General features: G+C 45.4%; 1 protein-coding gene across 1 annotated transcript in view; it reads right to left on the bottom strand.

Moving 5' to 3' along the window:
* Window positions 1-4,163, bottom strand: part of LOC118929734 (uncharacterized) — a 289,885-nt gene extending 285,722 nt beyond the window's left edge. Inside the window, 1 exon segment of the mRNA XM_057488022.1 lies at window positions 3,837-4,163. Within this exon segment, the coding sequence (XP_057344005.1) occupies window positions 3,837-3,903 (67 nt within the window). The 5' untranslated portion in view covers window positions 3,904-4,163.
* Window positions 4,164-18,264: the final 14,101 nt, after the last annotated feature.

Raw genomic sequence — 18,264 nt, 5'->3', positions numbered from 1 at the left:
ATCCAAAAGACAAACAACAACAAATGTTGGCGAGGTTGTGGAGAAAGGGGAACCCTCCTACACTGCTGGTGGGAATGTAAATTAGTTCAACCATTGTGGAAAGCAGTATGAAGGTTCCTCAAAATGCTCAAAGTAGACTTACCATTTGACCCAGGAATTCCACTCCTAGGAATTTACCCTAAGAACGCAGCAATCAAGTTTGAGAAAGACAGATGCACCCCTATGTTTATTGCAGCACTATTTACAATAGCCAAGAATTGGAAGCAATCTAAGTGTCCATCAGTAGATTAATGGATAAAGAAGATGTGGTACATATACACAATGGAATATTACTCAGCCATAAGAAGAAAACAAATCCTACCATTTGCAACAACATGGATGGAGCTAGAGGGTATTATGCTCAGTGAAATAAGCCAAGCAGAGAAAGAGAAATACCAAATGATTTCACTCATCTGTGGAGTATAAGAACAAAGGAAAAACTAAAGGAACAAAACAGCAGCAGAATCACAGAACCCAAGAATGGACTAACAGGTACCAAAGGAAAAGGGACTGGGGAGGATGGGTGGGTAGGGAGGGATAAGAAGGGGGAAGAAGAAAGGGGGTATTATGATTAGCATGCATAATGGGGGGGGTGGGAGAAAGGGGAGGGCTGTGCAACACAGAGAAGACAAGTAGTGATTCTACAACATTTTGCTATACTGATGGACAGTGACTGTAAAGGGGTTTGTTGGGGGGACCTGGTATAGGGGAGAGCCTAGTAAACATAATATTCTTCATGTAATTGTAGATTAATGATAACAAAAAAAAAAAAAAGAAAGAAAAGGGGGATTACTCCCTGATAGGATAAAACTAACTGTAAGTCAACGATTAATGCATGCTTTAAATATCCTTAATTTTGATCATTTAAAGGGTGTCAGATGATCAGCTATGGAAGTACATTTTTCTGATAATATTCCTTTCTCTTAAAAAAAAATAAAAAGCAGTTCCTGTGTGGTGATCTCCAATAAGTTCTTCACAATGATATAAAGGGCATATCAAAGTGTGGGCAAAGGGTTTGTCTGTGTTTATACAGAGGATCAAAGCCAAATTTGGCTACCCAGAAAACGAATTAAGATATGATATGAAGAAGAACTTCCAACATCAACATTCTCTGGAAGAGTCATTCCAGAAGATGATCATCAAAAAACCCCAACAAAGATCCACACACTGTCACAGGTGTAGATGCACTCATCCCACCAGCTCCTGGACTTGCCATGGGAATGAAGAAGGAGATATCTAAGCTGGCCTGTGCATACAGTAAAACAACAAATTTGACTGGATCTATACTGTCGGAACTCAACCAAGAATTAGGAGAAGTGCAAGTTGCAGTGCTCCAAAATCGTGCGACTACAGACTATCTACTGTTAAAAGAACATATGGGATGTGAACAGTTCCCAGGAATGTGTTGTTTTAATTTGTCTGATTTTTCTCAAACTATTCAAATTCAGTTAGACAATATCCATCATATCATTGATAAGTTTTCACAAATGCCTAGGGTGCCTAACTGGTTTTCTTGGCCTCACTGAAGATGGCTGGTAATTATAGATCTGCTTTGGTTATGTAACTATACTCCTATTATGTTAATGTGTGTGCGCAATTTAATTAGTTTAAAACCTATACATGCTGAAGTTACTCTACAAGAAGATATGTCAAAGAAATAATCAATCTTCCCATGTTTTCTTCCGTCTGCTACTTCTAAAGCTTTTCTTCTTCCTTCCTAATTACAACCCTTAAGTAGAATTCGTGCCTCATAATGAATTTACCGAGTATCATAATTCTTCCAAGTGGTAAAGATACCTCAAGACAAATGCTGGGCATAGAAGCCACAGGGCATAAATATGCAAAGAAGTAAAAAGCTAACCTTTTCAAACAATATTGCTTCTCTCTCACTTACCAACTTCACATTTCCCTGTATGGCCCCGGAAGATGACTGGTTAGCCAGAGACGGGTAAGATTCCTCAAGGGAGGAACAACCTAAGACAGGCACAGTCGCAGGGGGGCCATCAGGTGAGAAATTGGGGATCAACAGAGGTGAGGCTTAGAACCTCACCCCCCCTGTTCTGAGAGAAATCTTCTGCATCCGTGGATGTTTTGTTGCCTTTGTCTAGCTTGGATTAACACATAGTCTACAGGCACACACCTGATCATCTACATTTGCCCTCTTACAGCACTAAACTATGTTTTCTACCTTTATCTTGCATCTACCTACCACTTCAGCATTTTATTAAAAATACTAATACTAATACTAATAATAATAATAAGGGAGAAATGTGGGATTCACATATAAATCAAGTATAAAAATCAAACAAATATTCACATTTGACCTGATTGTTTATAGTTCATAATGCGTGATCAAAACCAAAAGTTTCTGTGATGACTGCCCTTGTACTGTTCAACATGTAAGAACTTATTCACTATGTAAGAATTTGTTCACCATGTAAGAACTTGTTTGTTATGCTTCAGAAGATTGGAGACTATTGAGAATTAGGCTTGGGGTGGATTAATGATTGTGCATCGAGTCCCCTATACAGAATTTTATTGTTGTTAACAACCATTTGATTAATAAATATGAGAGATGCCCTCTCAAAAAAAAAAAAAGGTTTTCAGAGAAACAAAAGCCAGTCAATAATCATACTAATAGATCAACCACAGAAGGAAAACACTGAGTGGGTGGAGGCAATAAACCTTCCACTCAGATCCTACTCATTTCTAGGCACAGATCTGAAACGGACTGAAATTAACAGCACCTCCACCGCCTTGGCAATGAAATTGAGTCTTGCCTCAGCTTTCTCCGATGTCAGTTCTGATCCCTGTTCATTCATTTATCCAGCCAATGCAGATTTCCAAACACTACTGTGTACCACTCAAACAGGTGCTTAAAAGAGCCAATGGAACGAATAGCCGTGATCTGACCAGCACCATTCAGTATGTAGCCGCCACCGACACGGCTATTGGGCATCTGAAATGTGGCTGGTATTATGGAAACTGTCCATTTTATATAATTTTACTTTATTTAAAATTCAAATTAAAAACAGATTAAAGTCAGCTATGGGAAAACTTTCAAGTAGGTTTTGAAGCAACCCAGTATACACAATGACTCTTTCGACTCTTAAATTTTAGTAAGTCTAAATACACATTAAGTATTTGCAATGAAAATTTCACATCCAAATCGAAACATGCTGTAAGTATAAAACACACTGCATTTCAAAAAGAGGAAAAGATATGTCATCAACACCTATTTTTAATATTGATTATCTTTTCTAGTGATATTTTGGATACATTGGGTCAAATAAAATAGAGTCTCAAAATTAACTGCACTTTTTTTTTGGATTTTTTAAAATGTGGCTACTAGAAACTGTTAAACTACATATTGGCTCTCACTGTAGTTTTATTGGCTAGTACTGCCTAGACCCTCCTGCAATAAACAAACAACAAATATAAGCTCATTTCATCGTGTTAAATCTGCAACACGGAGCTGCTTAATTCCAAGCATCTCACGCCCCTGTAGACAGCTAAGCATCCCCACGCACAGGCTCAAGAAGCCTAGAAGTCAGCCTCTAGCACTCAGGATCCTAGATCTGGCCCCAGTTTGCAGAGGATGTTAGAGGAAGATGGGAGCAGGACATGAGAGATCCACCTGTAATCTCGCCTTCCGTTTCCCCATGAAAGGCAAAACCAAGGGAGGCGGCTGAGCGACAGGTAAGCAGGCATTTGGCTGCAAAGACGCTGTCCCAGGAGGACCTGGGCTGCTGCCCCTTCACCCCAGGCAGAACCAGGACTGCAGCGGCTTTACTTACTCCCTGAAGTCAAGGCCGCCAGTGCCCAAAGCAGGGCCAGACCAAGGAGCCCCATGGGCACCAGCATTGCCGCTGGCCGGAGGGAGCCCCGCACCGCCAGCCTCGCTCCCCAGGGCAGCTGAGAGCAGGCCTGAAAGGAACCTTCTTTCCCAAAGGCGCAGGCTCCGCCTCAATCCACTCTCCCAGACCAGTGGGACGCGAGGGGGAGGGGGCTTCCAGGACAAAGACCCCGCCTGTCAGAAGCCTCCAATCAAGTTCTCGGCCCAGGAGGAAGGGAGGGAGGGGGCTTCCGACCAATGAAGGGGACCAGCCTAGGGGGAGAAAGGTTTGCCTTTTCAAGCCTTGTAAATGGACCTCTTAGGACAGAAGGCAACACGGCTTGATACTTTGATTTGGGGAGGGGGGGTGTCTACTACCGCTAAAATGTACCATTTCCACCATTTCGAAGCGGCAGTTGGGTGGCATTGCGTGAGTACAGTCATGACGCTGTGCACCCATCACCACCATCTAGTTCTTAAGCCTGATTCTTGGCTTGTTCTTCCCACTGTCCAGGGTGGGCGAAGGCAGGCCTCGGAGACGGCTGTCCACCATCGAAGGGCCCTGGGGGCAGGGAGGCTCTGCTCTGGGCTCAGCATCAGCTCCCCAGCCCCGCCTCTGCTTCCTCGCCCCAAACTCCCCTCCACCTCTGCCGTGTGGTTATTAGCTCCAGGCAGCCAACTTCCTGGGCACCTCCTCTCTCAGCCTCATGGCTGGCTCCTCCCCAAATGGATTCACTTCTCACAAGTGTGCTTTTTATAAACCGCTGTTTGAGCTCTTGTACCATACAACTCTCCTGTCCAGAGTGCACAGTGCAGTGGTGAGTGTATTCACAAGAGCTGTGCGACCATCACAACTAATTCTAGAACATTTCCATCACCCCAGAAGAACACCGCGTGCCCATTAAGCAGTCACTCATTCCCATCATCCAAGCCAAGCCACCACTGACCTGCTTTTTGTCTCTATGGGGTTGCCTACTCTGGACATTTCTTATAAATGGAATTGTTCAGTATGTGGCCTCGGAGACTGGTTTCTTTCACTGAGCATCACGTTTTCAAGCCATGTTGTAGCATGTCAGCCCTTCATGCCTTTTTATGGCTGAATACTATTCTATTGACCAGATAAACCAGTTTGTTTATGCATTCATCCCTTGATGGACAGTTAAATGTACTTTAAAATATAATGGTTAAATTAAGATGCCGTTGACTGGTTGACATATGTTTTATGGAAACAATCAATTATGCTTTTCAGACTTGGGCCATTTTCTTTTCCTATTTTGAAACCAGTAATTCTGCCTTCCCTTCCTCCATCTCAAACATTTTCCCTACTGGAGCTCAGAAGCTCCCAACCCCTAGAGCTGAAGAGCGAAGAGACCCTTCCAGCTTACAGCTGCCAGGGGGCCTATGACGTGTTCAGGTGGTGCTCAGTGCTATCAGGAAAAGAAGAGAACTACATCCTTGGGGGCCGGACTGGACGAGCTAAAATACCAGTGGGACGATGGGATACATGTGCAAAGGATGTGAAGCGCAGCAAGGAGAGCTCTGGAATGGGTGTCATGCTGGGGGTCCGTTGGGAGCAGTTTATGAAGGAGAGGTTTTCTTGGGACTTCAAATATAGATAATAATTTCATTAAAATATTGTATATTTGCAATCTGTAGATAAATAAGATAAATAATAGTTCTAAGCAAATAAACAAGACCTAAAACACAGTACAGTGATTATAGACAACAAAACTGGATTATCAACTTTAAACCTGCTAATAGGTTAGATCTTACTTGTTCCCAACACTAAAGGACATAATAATTATGTGACATGATAGAGGTATTGGCTAATACTACAGTGGTAACCCTGTGGTAATATAAATGTATCAAAGCAATGTGCTGTTCACCTTATACCTAACACAATGTTGTATGTCAAATATATTTAAAAATAGTAATACTGTATCAGGCACTCCACAAAGCACACATTGAGTATTAACTCGTTGACTCGAACCCCTACCTCGCCCCCACCAACCACTGCAAGTGGAACTAGCATCAGCTCATTGCACAGACAAGGAAGTGCAATTTTTGCCCAGTAACAATGTAGACATGGGTAAGCAAGGCCAGAGATGTGGGGGCCCTACCCTGGCTAACTGTGGTAGGCTGGGGTGACGGCAAACCCAGCTGGTCATCAGAACGGCCTGGAGGGAGGGGCCCACTCTGGTGGCTTTGATTTCCCAGGCGTAGAATGCGATGTCTCTCTGCCGACTGGACACAGAGATGTTAACTCATTTGCCCGAAGTCACACAGCATGTGAGGATGTTAGCCCCATTTGACTCTGGAGTTGCCTCCCTTCTAACTCTGGCAGCTTTTCTCAGTGATTAGCACTTCCTCCACCTTCTCCTCTGGGAGATGCTAGTTGCTGACTACACAGTCCTGGATTCCCGGATTCCTCCCCCAATCGCAGTCAGGGGTCTGGGAGGAAAGCTTGTGAGGTTTCACATGGTGGTTTCCAGTCGGCACAGAGAGAAAATTCACATGTTTGCTTGTTAATGTGTAGAATTCTCTGGAAGGATCTACCATGATCCAGTAACACTTTGATCTCAGTGTTGTGAAGCTGTACGCAGAGGACCTGGTTGAGCCACGCTGCACCTAGACTTCTGACCTCAGAGCACTGAGATAATAAATGGGTGCTAATTTAAGCCACCCAACTTGTGGTGATGTTATGAAAGCAATAGAAAACTAATATAGGTAAATTTCTAAAAATGATATCTCTTCTAAAAGTGAGTCAAAAGGTAAGTGCATGTTAAATTTTAGTGGCTGCTAAATTTCCCATTCAAAGTTTTTGTGCATTTCTGCCTCACCGCAGTGTATGCAAATATTTGCTTCCCCATACTATAGCCAGAAGACCGTTTTTATCTTTGTCAATCTGGTAGCTGAATAGGAGATCACTTGGTAGATTTAAAAAAGTAGGTTGTATTGGCACATGATTGACATGTAGCAAACCACACATATTTAAAGAACGCTATGTGATAAATTTTAACGTGTTTATACCTGTGAAACCGTCACCACAATCAAGATAGGGAACACATTTATTGCCCACAGAAGATTCCTCATTCTCCTTTGTGATGTAAATTCCCTGTTCCCTACCTCTCCTTGCAGCCACTGATCCGTTTTCTAGAATTTCATGTAATGGAGACATATAATACATACTTCTTTCCCCCAACTTCTTTCAGAATCATTATTCTGAGGTTTATCCATTTTGTTGCACATAACATTTGTTTCTCTTTATGGCTGAGTAGTATTTCATTATATGGCTGTAGCATGTTTACCCACCAGTAGACAGGCGTTTGGGTTGTTTCCAAACAAAGCTGCTGTGAATATTCATTTCAAGTCTTTGCATGGACGTATGCTTTCGTTTCTCTTGGGTGAATATCTCAGAGCAGAGTAGCTGGGTCATCTGGTAGCTGTATGTGTGACTTTTGAACAAACATATGTGGTAGCTTCGTTTTGTGTTTCTTTTATGTCTAAGGTTGAATCTCTTTTAGTTTGATGAAAATCTATTTTTGTGTTGTTTCCCATGAGCAAGGTGCTCATATACTTTGTCCATTTATTGAATAATCTCTCTATAGGTGATGCTATTTTTATCACGTGATAACTCCTGCATGTCCTTGGTTCCTTTCTGGCCCCTCTGTCCTTCACTTGAACACAATATGGAGCCAGAAGACAGCTGACCAGTGATTTCCAATCCTTTTATTATGCAATGAATAAATGAGCCCAGAGAATTCAGGTGGCTTTTCTAAGATCACACAGCTAATTGAACAAATAAAGAGATGTACTAGCGGTCTCCCCTGCCCTAACTTTTAAACTAATCTATTAATTAGCAGGAGCAGGTTTTGTTCCAGAGATAGAAGATATGGAAAAAAAATAGAAATCATACAATGTCTGCTCTGAGCTCACAGTGGAAATAAACTGGAAATCAATAATACAAAGATAGCAGGAAAATCCCCACATACTTGGAGGTTAAACAATATAATCTCAATTGACCATGGATCAAAAAAAATCTCAAGAGAAATTTTAAAATTAAATTAAATAAAAGCACAACTTATCAAAATGTGTGGGATTCAGCAAAAGCAGTGCCTACAGGAAAATTTATAGCACTGAATGCATATATTAGAAAAGAAGATCTAAAATCAATAATCTAAGCATCCATCTTAAGAAAATAGAAGAATAAAAGAAAATCAAAAACAGAAGAAAAGAAATAATAAAAATTAGAGCCAAAACCAATGAAAGTGAAAACAGGAAATCAGAGAGCATCAACAAAGCCAAATGCTGGTTATTTGAAAAGATAAACACAATCGACAAGCCTCTAGCCAGGCTAACCAATAAAAATAGAGAAAGGATACAAATTACTACTGTCAGAAATGAAAGAAAATGTACTACAGAACCCAGAAACATTAAAATGACAGTAAAAGAATAATAGCTCCATGCCATAAATACGATAACGTAGGTGAACTGAACCAATTCCTTGAAAGACATAATCTGCCAAAACTCACACAAGGAATAGACAACCTAAATAGGTCTTCTGGCTATAGAATGGGGACACAAATATTTATATACACTGTGGTGGGGCAGAAATGGACAAAAACTTTGGAAAATATAGCAACCACCAAGATTTAACATGCACTTACCTTTTTTTGTTCAATTAAATTTTCATTTTATTTTGGTATCATTAATCTACAATTACATGAGGAACACTGTGTTTACTAGACACCCCCCATCACCAAGTCCTCCCCACATACCCCATTACAGTCTCTGTCCATCAGTGTCGTAAGATGCTTATAGTGTCACTACTTGTCTTCTCTGTGTTGCACAGCCCTCCCTGTGCCCCCCCCATTATACATGCTAATCGTAAGGCCCCCTTTCTCCACCTCCCTTCATCCCTCTCTTCCAACCCATCCTCCCCAGTCCCTTTCTCTTCGGTAACTGTTAGTCCATTTTTGGGTTCTGTGATTCTGTTGCTGTTTTGTTCCTTCAGTTTTCCCTTTGTTCTTGTACTCCACAGATGAGTGAAATCATTTGGTACTTGTCTTTCTCTGCCTGGCTTATTTCACTGAGCATAAGACCCTCTAGCTCCATCCATGTTGTTGCAAATGGTAGGATTTGTTTTCTTCTTATGGCTGACTAATATTCCATTGTGTATATGTACCACATCTTCCTTATCCATTCATCTACTGATGGACACTTAGGTTGCTTCCAATTCTTGGCTATTGTAAATAGTGCTGCAATAAACGTAGGGGTGCATATGTCTTTTTCAAACTGGGCTGCTGCATTCTTAGGTTAGATTCCTAGGAGTGGAATTCCTGGGTCAAATGGTATTTCTATTTTGAGCTTTTTGAGGAACCTCCATACTGCTTTCCACAATGGTTGAACTAATTTGCATTCCCACCAGCAGTGTAGGAGGGTTCCCCTTTCTCCACAACCTCACCAACATTTGTTGTTGTTTGTCTTTTGGATGGTGGCAATCCTTACTGGTGTGAGGTGATATCTCATTGTGGTTTTAATTTGCATTTCTCAAATGACTAGCGATGTGGAGCATCTTTTCATGTGTCTGTTGGCCATATGAATTTCTTCTTTGGAGAACTATCTGTTCAGCTCCTCTGACCATTTTTTAATTGGATTATTTGCTTTTTGTTTGTTGAGGTGTGTGAGCTCTTTATATATTTTGGATGTCAACCCTTTATCAGATCTGTCATTTATGAATATATTCTCTCATATTGTAGGATGCCTTTTTGTTCTATTGGTGGTGTCCTTTGCTGTATGCACTTACATTTTGACCCACTTCTAGAAGAGATATCATTTTTAGAAATTTACCTGTATTAGTTTCCTATTGCTTTCATAACATCACCACAAGTTGGGTGGCTTAAAATAGCACCCATTAATTATCTCAACGCTCTGAGGTTGGAAGTCTAGGTGCAGCATGGCTCAGCCGGGTCCTCTGCATAGAGCTTCACAACACTGAGATCAAAGTGTTACTGGTTCATGGCAGATCCTTCCAGAGAATTCTACACATTAACAAGCAAATGTGTGTATTTTCTCTCTTCTGTATGTCTTTTATTTTAACCTACAACAATGATATAATAATGCAAGACTCCCCATCTTCCACTTAATAATATAGCACAGATCTGATTCATTCTTTTTACAGCTGCATACTACTCTGCCACAAGGAAACACATGCTGTTTATGTAACCCGCCTAGGGCTGCATTCCTCTCTGGAGGCTCAAGGGCTGACAAGCTCATTCAGGTTGTCGGCTCAATTCATTCCTTGTGGTTGTAGGACTAAGGTCCATTTCCAGCTGGGAGCCTGGCCTTGCTCCCAAAGGCCACCCCATTCTTTCTTAGGCTTTCCTCATGGCCCCTCTCATGCTTCAAATATTTCCTACTCTCTCATCACTCTTCCTCCAGCCAGAGAAAATTCTCTGCTCCTTAAGGGCTCATGTGATAGACTGGGAATATTAGTTCCCTATTACTACAAGCTTAGTAACTTAAAACTAACACAGATTTATTCTCTTATAATTCTGGAGGTTAGATGTCTGACACAGATCTCACTGGGCTAAAATCAAGGTGTTGGCAGGACTGGCTCCCTCTGGAGGCTCAGTTTAGAGAATCTGTTTTCTTGCCCTTTCCAGTTTCAGGAGGCTTCCTACTCATTGGCTTCTGGCCCCTTCCTCCACTTTAAAGACGATCCAGGCTCATCTCCCCATCTCAAGGTCCTTCCCTTAATCACATCTGCAAAGTCCCTTTTACCATCTAAGGGAACAATCACAGGTTCTGGGGATCCGAATGGGAGTGTTTGGAGAGCCATTATTCCACTTACCACATTGGGCCCCTCCAGATAATCTGGGATAATCTCCCTATTTTAAGGTCTAAAAGCTTAATCATATCTGCAAAGCGCCCCCAGCCTCATGTCGTATTCACAGGTTCCAGCGACTCGTGTGTGGCCAATTTTAGGGGCTATTCTGGCCACCACAATATCCTACAAGTACACTTCTTCATGTGCAAAGCTGTCTGTGCACCTCCAAGATGGTTCACAATGTCACCACTTTTACAGCTGAGAAATGGAGACCATTGCCAGCCATGTCCTTCCACATGAGGACCAGTGGGTCACAGCAATGACCCACATCTCCACATGGTGGAGTAGTACGGAGCTGTGAAACGCAAGTCAGCCCCACAATATTTTGTTAAATGGGAAAATGCAAGATGCAGAGTATTCCCTGTTTTCTGTCACCATTGTCTGTTAAAGATAGAAGAGAGAAAATATATGTATTTGCTTCTTAATGGGTAGAACTCTTTGGAAGTTTCTAGCAGGAACAGTGGTTTGTTTGGGGAGGGCGGCGCCAGAGGTATGAGGGAAGAGTCCATTTTCACCGTGAATTTTGTTCTGGAGCATAAAGTACTTATTTAAAAATAAATTGTTTTTGCATGAAAGGGCCGGGAAATCTGGATGTAACATTGGCAGCTAGGGAAGGAAGAGAACAGAGCTATGAGAGAAAAATGTGAAAGGAGTTTGGAGGTTTTGCAGGTGGACGAGGAAAGGCAGATAAGGGCCACGATGTGAAACTTCTGAAAACCGGATAATATTGTTTAGAGCAAAACACCACACTTCTCTCTTATCACGGGGTGAATATGCTGAGAAAACAGCTATTTTGAGTTGCTGCCTGGGTATTTCACAGTACAACACCCCTGCTCACACCGGGACGTTTTGGGTTCCCACCTCAAGTTCCCACTGCTTCACCCGGCACGTCTTTCAAAATAACCACTTAGAGCTGAACCCTCAAAAAGGTAATGACCTCTGCCCCAAATACCTTACGTAACAGGTACCTGCCGCCCTATCTCCTGCTCGCTGTGACGTGGGACGGAGGGCCGTCCTTCCCGTCACTGTGCTCCCCACCCGTCGCCGTAAGTAATAAATCTTGTGACTCTGCTTCCTTTGTGTGGGTGTAGTGAAACGGTGCCTTCAATCAGAATGACCCGGTGGGTGTCACTGCCTCATGGGGGAAGCTCGGATGTCCAGGGGGCTGCCTGCTGCCCCCTCCTCATTCGCTGGTCATAATCTGCATTTCTTAATCCAACACACCGGCTACAGACACCATCTGCAAAGATCAAGTACCCATTCCGGCTGGGAGCCGGATTACAGCAACGTGGGGGAAATGACCGCTGGGCCTGCGATCACTTACTTACCGCCGCGGGGAAGCCCCTGTGCCCCGGCCCACTTTACCCCCGGGGCGGGACAGGTGGAGCAGCCCCGACGTGGGGGTCTTCTCACTGCTGAGGGAGCCCAGAAGCAGAAGGCTCAGGCGGTTTTATGGAGGAGGGGTGCTAGGGGTGGAAGAGCTCGAGTCCTGAGTCCACGTGGGAAAACATGTCTTCGATTCCCCCTCTCCTCACCCACCACAGGGAGACCCCCCGCCCAGGGCCTCAGGTAAGATCTAGGAATGCAGGCGCCTGGGCTGGGACGGCACACGTGCCAAGAGCGCGGCCGGCAGGGGGAGGGGGGCGGAGCCCTTGACTGCGACCCCCACCCCCGCAGGGACTGAAATGCATTGGCTGTCTGCGAGCACGTGGGGAGGAGCGCTCTCCTCGGCGGCGGTGGGCGTGCTGCTATGCAGACCCTCTGTGACTGCCTCTGGTAAGGCCTGGACAAGCGCACGGGGTTTCCACTGGCAGCTGGACCCAGCTCTCTCATCGAGGGCCCGTGAGAACACGACAGCTCACTGCTCTCGCCGGGCCCAGGAACCCCGGGTCTGCCCAGGACAGCCCCCATTCACATCTGCGGTCCGACAGAATCCCAAAGGGCTGCCCGTTGCATCCTCAAAAGTTCCTACCTTGATTTGCCACAACAAAATATTTTAAAAGAGTAAAGAAGAAAACTGTCTTGTAACCGTTTAACTGGCAAATGGCACACAGCCCATTCTCTTAAACAGCCGGTCAATTTTAGGACCATGAGTTTCTTAGAGAAAGGAAACCATCAACAGATGAAGGGCTATGCAAAATGCAGCATCTCCACACACCGGAAGGCCCTCGGACCATAAAAAAGAAACCGAGTATCAATATTCGCTACAACATGGAAAAAACTTTTTGGCAGGGGGTGGGGGAGTGATGAAAATGTAACATTGATTGTGGTGACAGTTGTAAAATTCCATGAATATCCTAGAAGAATCACTGACTTGTACACTTGAAATGGGTAAATGACATGGTAGGAGAAGGCTATCTCAATTAAATGAGTACCAGAAGACAAATACTCTTACCTGGAAGGCCTTTGTCAGTGGCAGCTCGCAGAGGTCTTTCTGGACACTTTGCTTTGGAGGACTGCCTGGCCAGCTTTCCTTTCCTGCTACTCAGAGACCCATCAGCCACCTCACCTGAGGCACTCAGCCCTGCGACCCACACCTGCTTCCAGCCCCCGCCTCCCCCAGACAGAAGCACACCTGTCCTGTATTCCTTGTCCTGTGTCAGTGAATCCAAGAGTCACTCCAATGGTGGCACTCTCAGGCCAGGGAGGGAGGCGGCCCCCGTGGCCCCCCTGTGAAAGGAGCTTCCAAATGACCTGCAGAGGTGGCCACGGGCTCCATCCTCATGGTGAGCCAGGTGTGCTGATGCACAATGCTCACACCTGGCAGCAGACCCTGGGAAGAGACACAGGTGGCTGGTTCTTGCCCTTCAGTCTCACCCACTTGGCTGTTCTGATCCTGCTCATCAGAGCTGAACACTACCTGGTCCCATTTGAGACTCACCCCTTGGTGCCCAGCCTGTGTCATGTCAGCTTGCCCCTAATAGCCCAAGAGATCCAGCCCCTGGCATGTTCCAGCATGTTTGGGCATATTCTATGGCCTTCCCTGGACCTGCCCATTTCTAGCACAGACCTTTTAGAGCTGGAACGATCAGCCTGCCTCTTTTTAGGGAGGAGAAGAATTTGGCTCAAGAGGTTTTAAATGACTTGCTCCAGCCACACACTTAGGGCTCAATCACGGTTCTCCATGCAACTGCTTTCAGTTTTCCTTCACGGTTCAACGAGCATGCACTAACCCCCTTACGCTAACCTGGCGCTGTACCAGTTCCAGAGTTTGCTGGTACTGAGGTCCTGCCCTCAAACCCTCCCCTTTGCTTTTTAAATAGTATTTAATTACATGTTACTCTTTTATTACACTTGTTAATGATCATGACCTTGGTTAACATCCATCCTGATTTATGCTTCATTCACAATTCCCTCTTCTTGTGGTGAAACTCACCTAACAAAGTTAACTGTTTTAAAGCAAACAGTGTAGTGGCATTTAGTACATTCCCAGTTTGTGCAGCCACCTGTATGTAGTTCTGGAACTTTTTCATACCCCCTCCCAGAAGGCCCCGTACCCATTAGCAGCATTTCTCAAACTCACCTGCCCTTAGGAACCATCCCCATGCTTTTTTAAAAAAAATGCACACTCCTGGACCCCTTCCAGGCCTTCTGAATCTGAACTTCCAGGAATCTGTATTTGGACAAGCCTAAGGTGAATTTTAGGACCAAAAAGAGTCACTCTGCTATGGATTGCTCAGTGGCCCCATGTAAATCACACCTATTCTGTGTCTCCATTACTCTACCTATAACATTGGTGGTGATGTTTTTCTTTTCCATCTGGAAGAAAGCTTGGCAGGACTGGCGAAGAGGGCATTCTAGGAAGCGTGGCAGTGTGGAAGTGTTAGTATGCAAGATAACGTTATCATAACATGCAAGGCAATCCTAAAATGATGACCTTCTTGTTGAAATTCCCCAAGAGCAAGGAGCCTGTCTCTATTTGCTTGTATCCCTGGAACACACGACACATCCAATAAGCATTTACTGAATGGAAGACGAGCACCACGTCCATCAAATCAATGACAGCGCTTCAAACTAAAACCAAACACCTGACCAGGGGCTTGCAAACTGGAAAGCAGGCTGGAGCCACGTGCTGACTTCTGTGCGCCCCTCACCCCGTAAAACTACATTCAAATGTGTATTTAAAGACTGCATTGGTAGAGAGAGAAATCTGATCAAGCTGGTTCATTATTATGTTTTGATTATTATTTTCACTTCTGATTACAAAATAAGATAAAAGCAATTCTATGGGTCTCTATAAGAGTATCATGGGTCCCCAGGCATGGTTGGAAAGGTCAGCCCTGAGGCCGGGTCTCACCCTGGAAGATTCTGATTCAATTGGTGCGGGGTGTGGCCGGGCAGGGAGGGTTGCACAGGCTCCCCAGCTGAGGGCCATTACCGCCGGAGGCCTGCTGTGGAGCGGCCAGTAAGTCTTCTCCAAGCGGAATCACCTGCCTGAAGCCTAACTAGGTGATGAATGAAAAGGTCTGGAGGCCAGCTGTGCCCCTACCTGCGCTGTATTCCAAGCAGCTTAAACACAGGGAACGGAAGGAACAATCTTTTCTCCCTTTAGTCCCTGAGATCAGTTAGGTGACAGCCATCCCCCACTGGGGTGGGTGGCCTGAAAGTCCTTGGGGGACTCCCACCCTGGAGGACGGAAGGCACATTCAGGAAGCCCTGCAGGGAACAAGGGGGGGGCTTCCAGGAGGGATCAGCTGAGCAGCTCTTGCTTCCCTTTCTCCTGTGCACACCCAGACACCCATCCCAGCACCCACACCCACACCCAGGACCACACCTCACATACACACACACACACACACACATCCAGAGGCACACGTGCAGTGTGGCCACTGATAGAGGCCGGATCTAAGACTTTAGGACGGGGCAGGTAAAGATAAAAGGAAGAGGAAATAGCCAGTTAGAAAAATAACAGAGGGTGAGTTAACCAATACAAACATAAAGAAAGGCTCCCAGTGAACAGGGGCAAGAGTCCCCCAAGAACAGGGCAGGCAGATTGGACGTGGACTGATGCGGTGCTGACGGACGCGACGCCCCCGGCACAGAGCCGGCCCTCAGCTGCTGGGAGCTCTCAGCGGCGCTGTGTCCGGTTTGAGGACATGCAGACAGGCAAGACCCCAACCCACCACCTCCACACCAGCCTCATGAGAAGCACTTTTTTCTGCCACTTTAATTTCAGACATGAGCAAGAATTGCAAGACAGCTTAGGAAAGTGTCCTAAAGAGCTGTTTGTGTTCTTACCATATACTCCCTTCCCCCCACTCTCAGCCCAGGACCCTCTGGGAACCAAGCAACAGAGTCATCCCCCCTGGAAGTTGGAAGTGACTTTCAAATGTTTCCACTTTCCCTGCTTCCACCATGTCCTTACTGGGGATGGCAAAGCCTGCTCAAATGGGCCCATGTTTGAGAGGGGGTCCCCACCCTCATGGGTAGATGCCTGGGAGAACTCTCCAGCCCTCCAGTCAGACGTGACATGTTCTACTGGCCACAGGCAGACAGGCAGGGCTCACACCCTTACTGGAAGCCAGCCTTACCCTTCCTGCTTATCAACAGGAAATCAAAGACAAGCTAAAGAAAAGGATTGTGTTTCAAGGGCTGCCACTCTTCCAATGGAAATGGAAGGAATCCAGCAATTCCACCCGGAGAGGGAGAAACAGCAAATTAAATCACACAAAGGCCCAGAACATGCAGTTTACAGAATCATCTGGCATCAAAACCTGAAGGCTGCCTCCTAACCAGGAGAAATCATCAGAAAGACTCTGTCAGTTCAGAGGATGGGGTGTCCCTTCCCCGACACAATCACTGCAATATGCTGTGTTCCTGCACTGTTCCCTCCTGGTTTGTAATGTTACCTTTTCTTATTCGATGTCTTTCCCTCCCCCTACCATCAGTTCCCCAGGGAGAGGACAGCAGGGTAGAGAGGGGCCCTGTTTGCTGCTGCATCTCAAGGTGGGTGCACATGTCAATAACCAAACACCTGAGAACTCTCCGAGAGTTCAAAAGCATCTTCTTAAAAGAGGGTCCATGCAGTGGGCTGAGAGGCAGCATCCGCCCCTCCTCCCTTTTCAGGCTCAGTGGAAACCCCACAAGGATTGAATGCGGTTCCAATCAGCCGATGAATCGAGGCCCGCCGGCCTGGGATGCAGGCCATCTTGCTCCAAATCCTTCTCTTCCGCCATCAGGCTGCTCCAAACAGCTGCAGAAGATGATGAAGTTTTCCATCCAGGGCAGTTCCAAATGGGTAGCCCTTCCTAGATGTGGCTTTGCAACAGGGAAGAGCTCTGAAAAAAACACATCCGCACACAAGCCTGCCAGCAAATGCCCACAGCATTATTCACACCAGCCAAAGGTGGAAATAACTCAAATGTCCATCAGCAGATTGAGGGACGAATGCAATGTGCTCTGTCCATGCAGTGGACTATTACTCAGCCATGGAAAGAAAGGGACAAAGTACTCACACTTGCTACGTGCATGAACCTTGAAAACATGATGCTGCATGAGAGAAGCCAGAACAAAAGGCTGCCTCTCTGGATGCTGTTTATGCGAAATTCCCAGAACAGGTAAATCCAGAGGAACAGAAGGTAAACTGGGTGCTGGGGACTGTTTAATGGGCATGCGCTTTTATGTTGGGCTGATGAAAACATTTTGGAACTTGATAGAGGTGATGCCCAGCATGGTGAAGTGCTCCATCCAAATTACAGGTCACCGAATTACACACTTTAATGTCAGGTGAAACTTAGCTTAAAAAAGAAGTGACCAACATCGCTGGCAGGGCTGGGCCCACTGCTTCCTCCTCCCAGGCAGGGCTGTCTGTGTGTGTGGCAGCCAAGCTGGACAACGCCTCGGATACGGCAGGAGTCAACCAGTGATGAACAGCGTGAAAACCGCAGATGTGCCGGACTGGAGGCTCCCAAATGTTGCCCTGCGCTCACGTTGCACTGTGAACAACCCCTCCACACAAACACAACTACGTAAGCACAGGTTTCAAAACAACACTGAGCTCTACTGTGCTATCGGACCCACCTGCTCAATGGATTTTGCCCATTTGGGAAACAGGACAGGATCACTTAAGACACACGGCAGTATTAAGAGGTTTCAAAGTACCCGAGTGTGTGGTCTGTCTAGACACTGGAATAGCATTCAGCACTGAAAAGATATGAGCTTTTAAGCCACGAGAAGGCGTGGAGGAAACTTAAATACGTATTGCTCAGTGAAAAAAGCCAGTGAGGATACTTCCTGGATGGCCCCAGCTCTGTAGACAGAAGGTCAGCGGTTGTCAGGGGGAGGGGGAGGGAGGAACAGGTGGAGCACAGGATCTTCAGGGCAGGCAAACTAGCTTCTTGTGTGACAGCACAATGGACATACATCAGGACACGTTTGTCCAAACCAAGGGGGAACCCTCATGTAAACTATGGACTTTGGGTGATGTGTGAATGTAGGTTCATGAATTGTTAATAAATGTCCCCTCTGGTTGGGACGTTGATAACAGGGGCGGGGAAAGGGA

Source organism: Manis pentadactyla, chromosome 10 (genome assembly GCF_030020395.1).
Source record: "Manis pentadactyla isolate mManPen7 chromosome 10, mManPen7.hap1, whole genome shotgun sequence".
Taxonomy (NCBI): domain Eukaryota; kingdom Metazoa; phylum Chordata; class Mammalia; order Pholidota; family Manidae; genus Manis; species Manis pentadactyla.
This window is presented reverse-complemented; position numbering and strand designations above follow the sequence as displayed.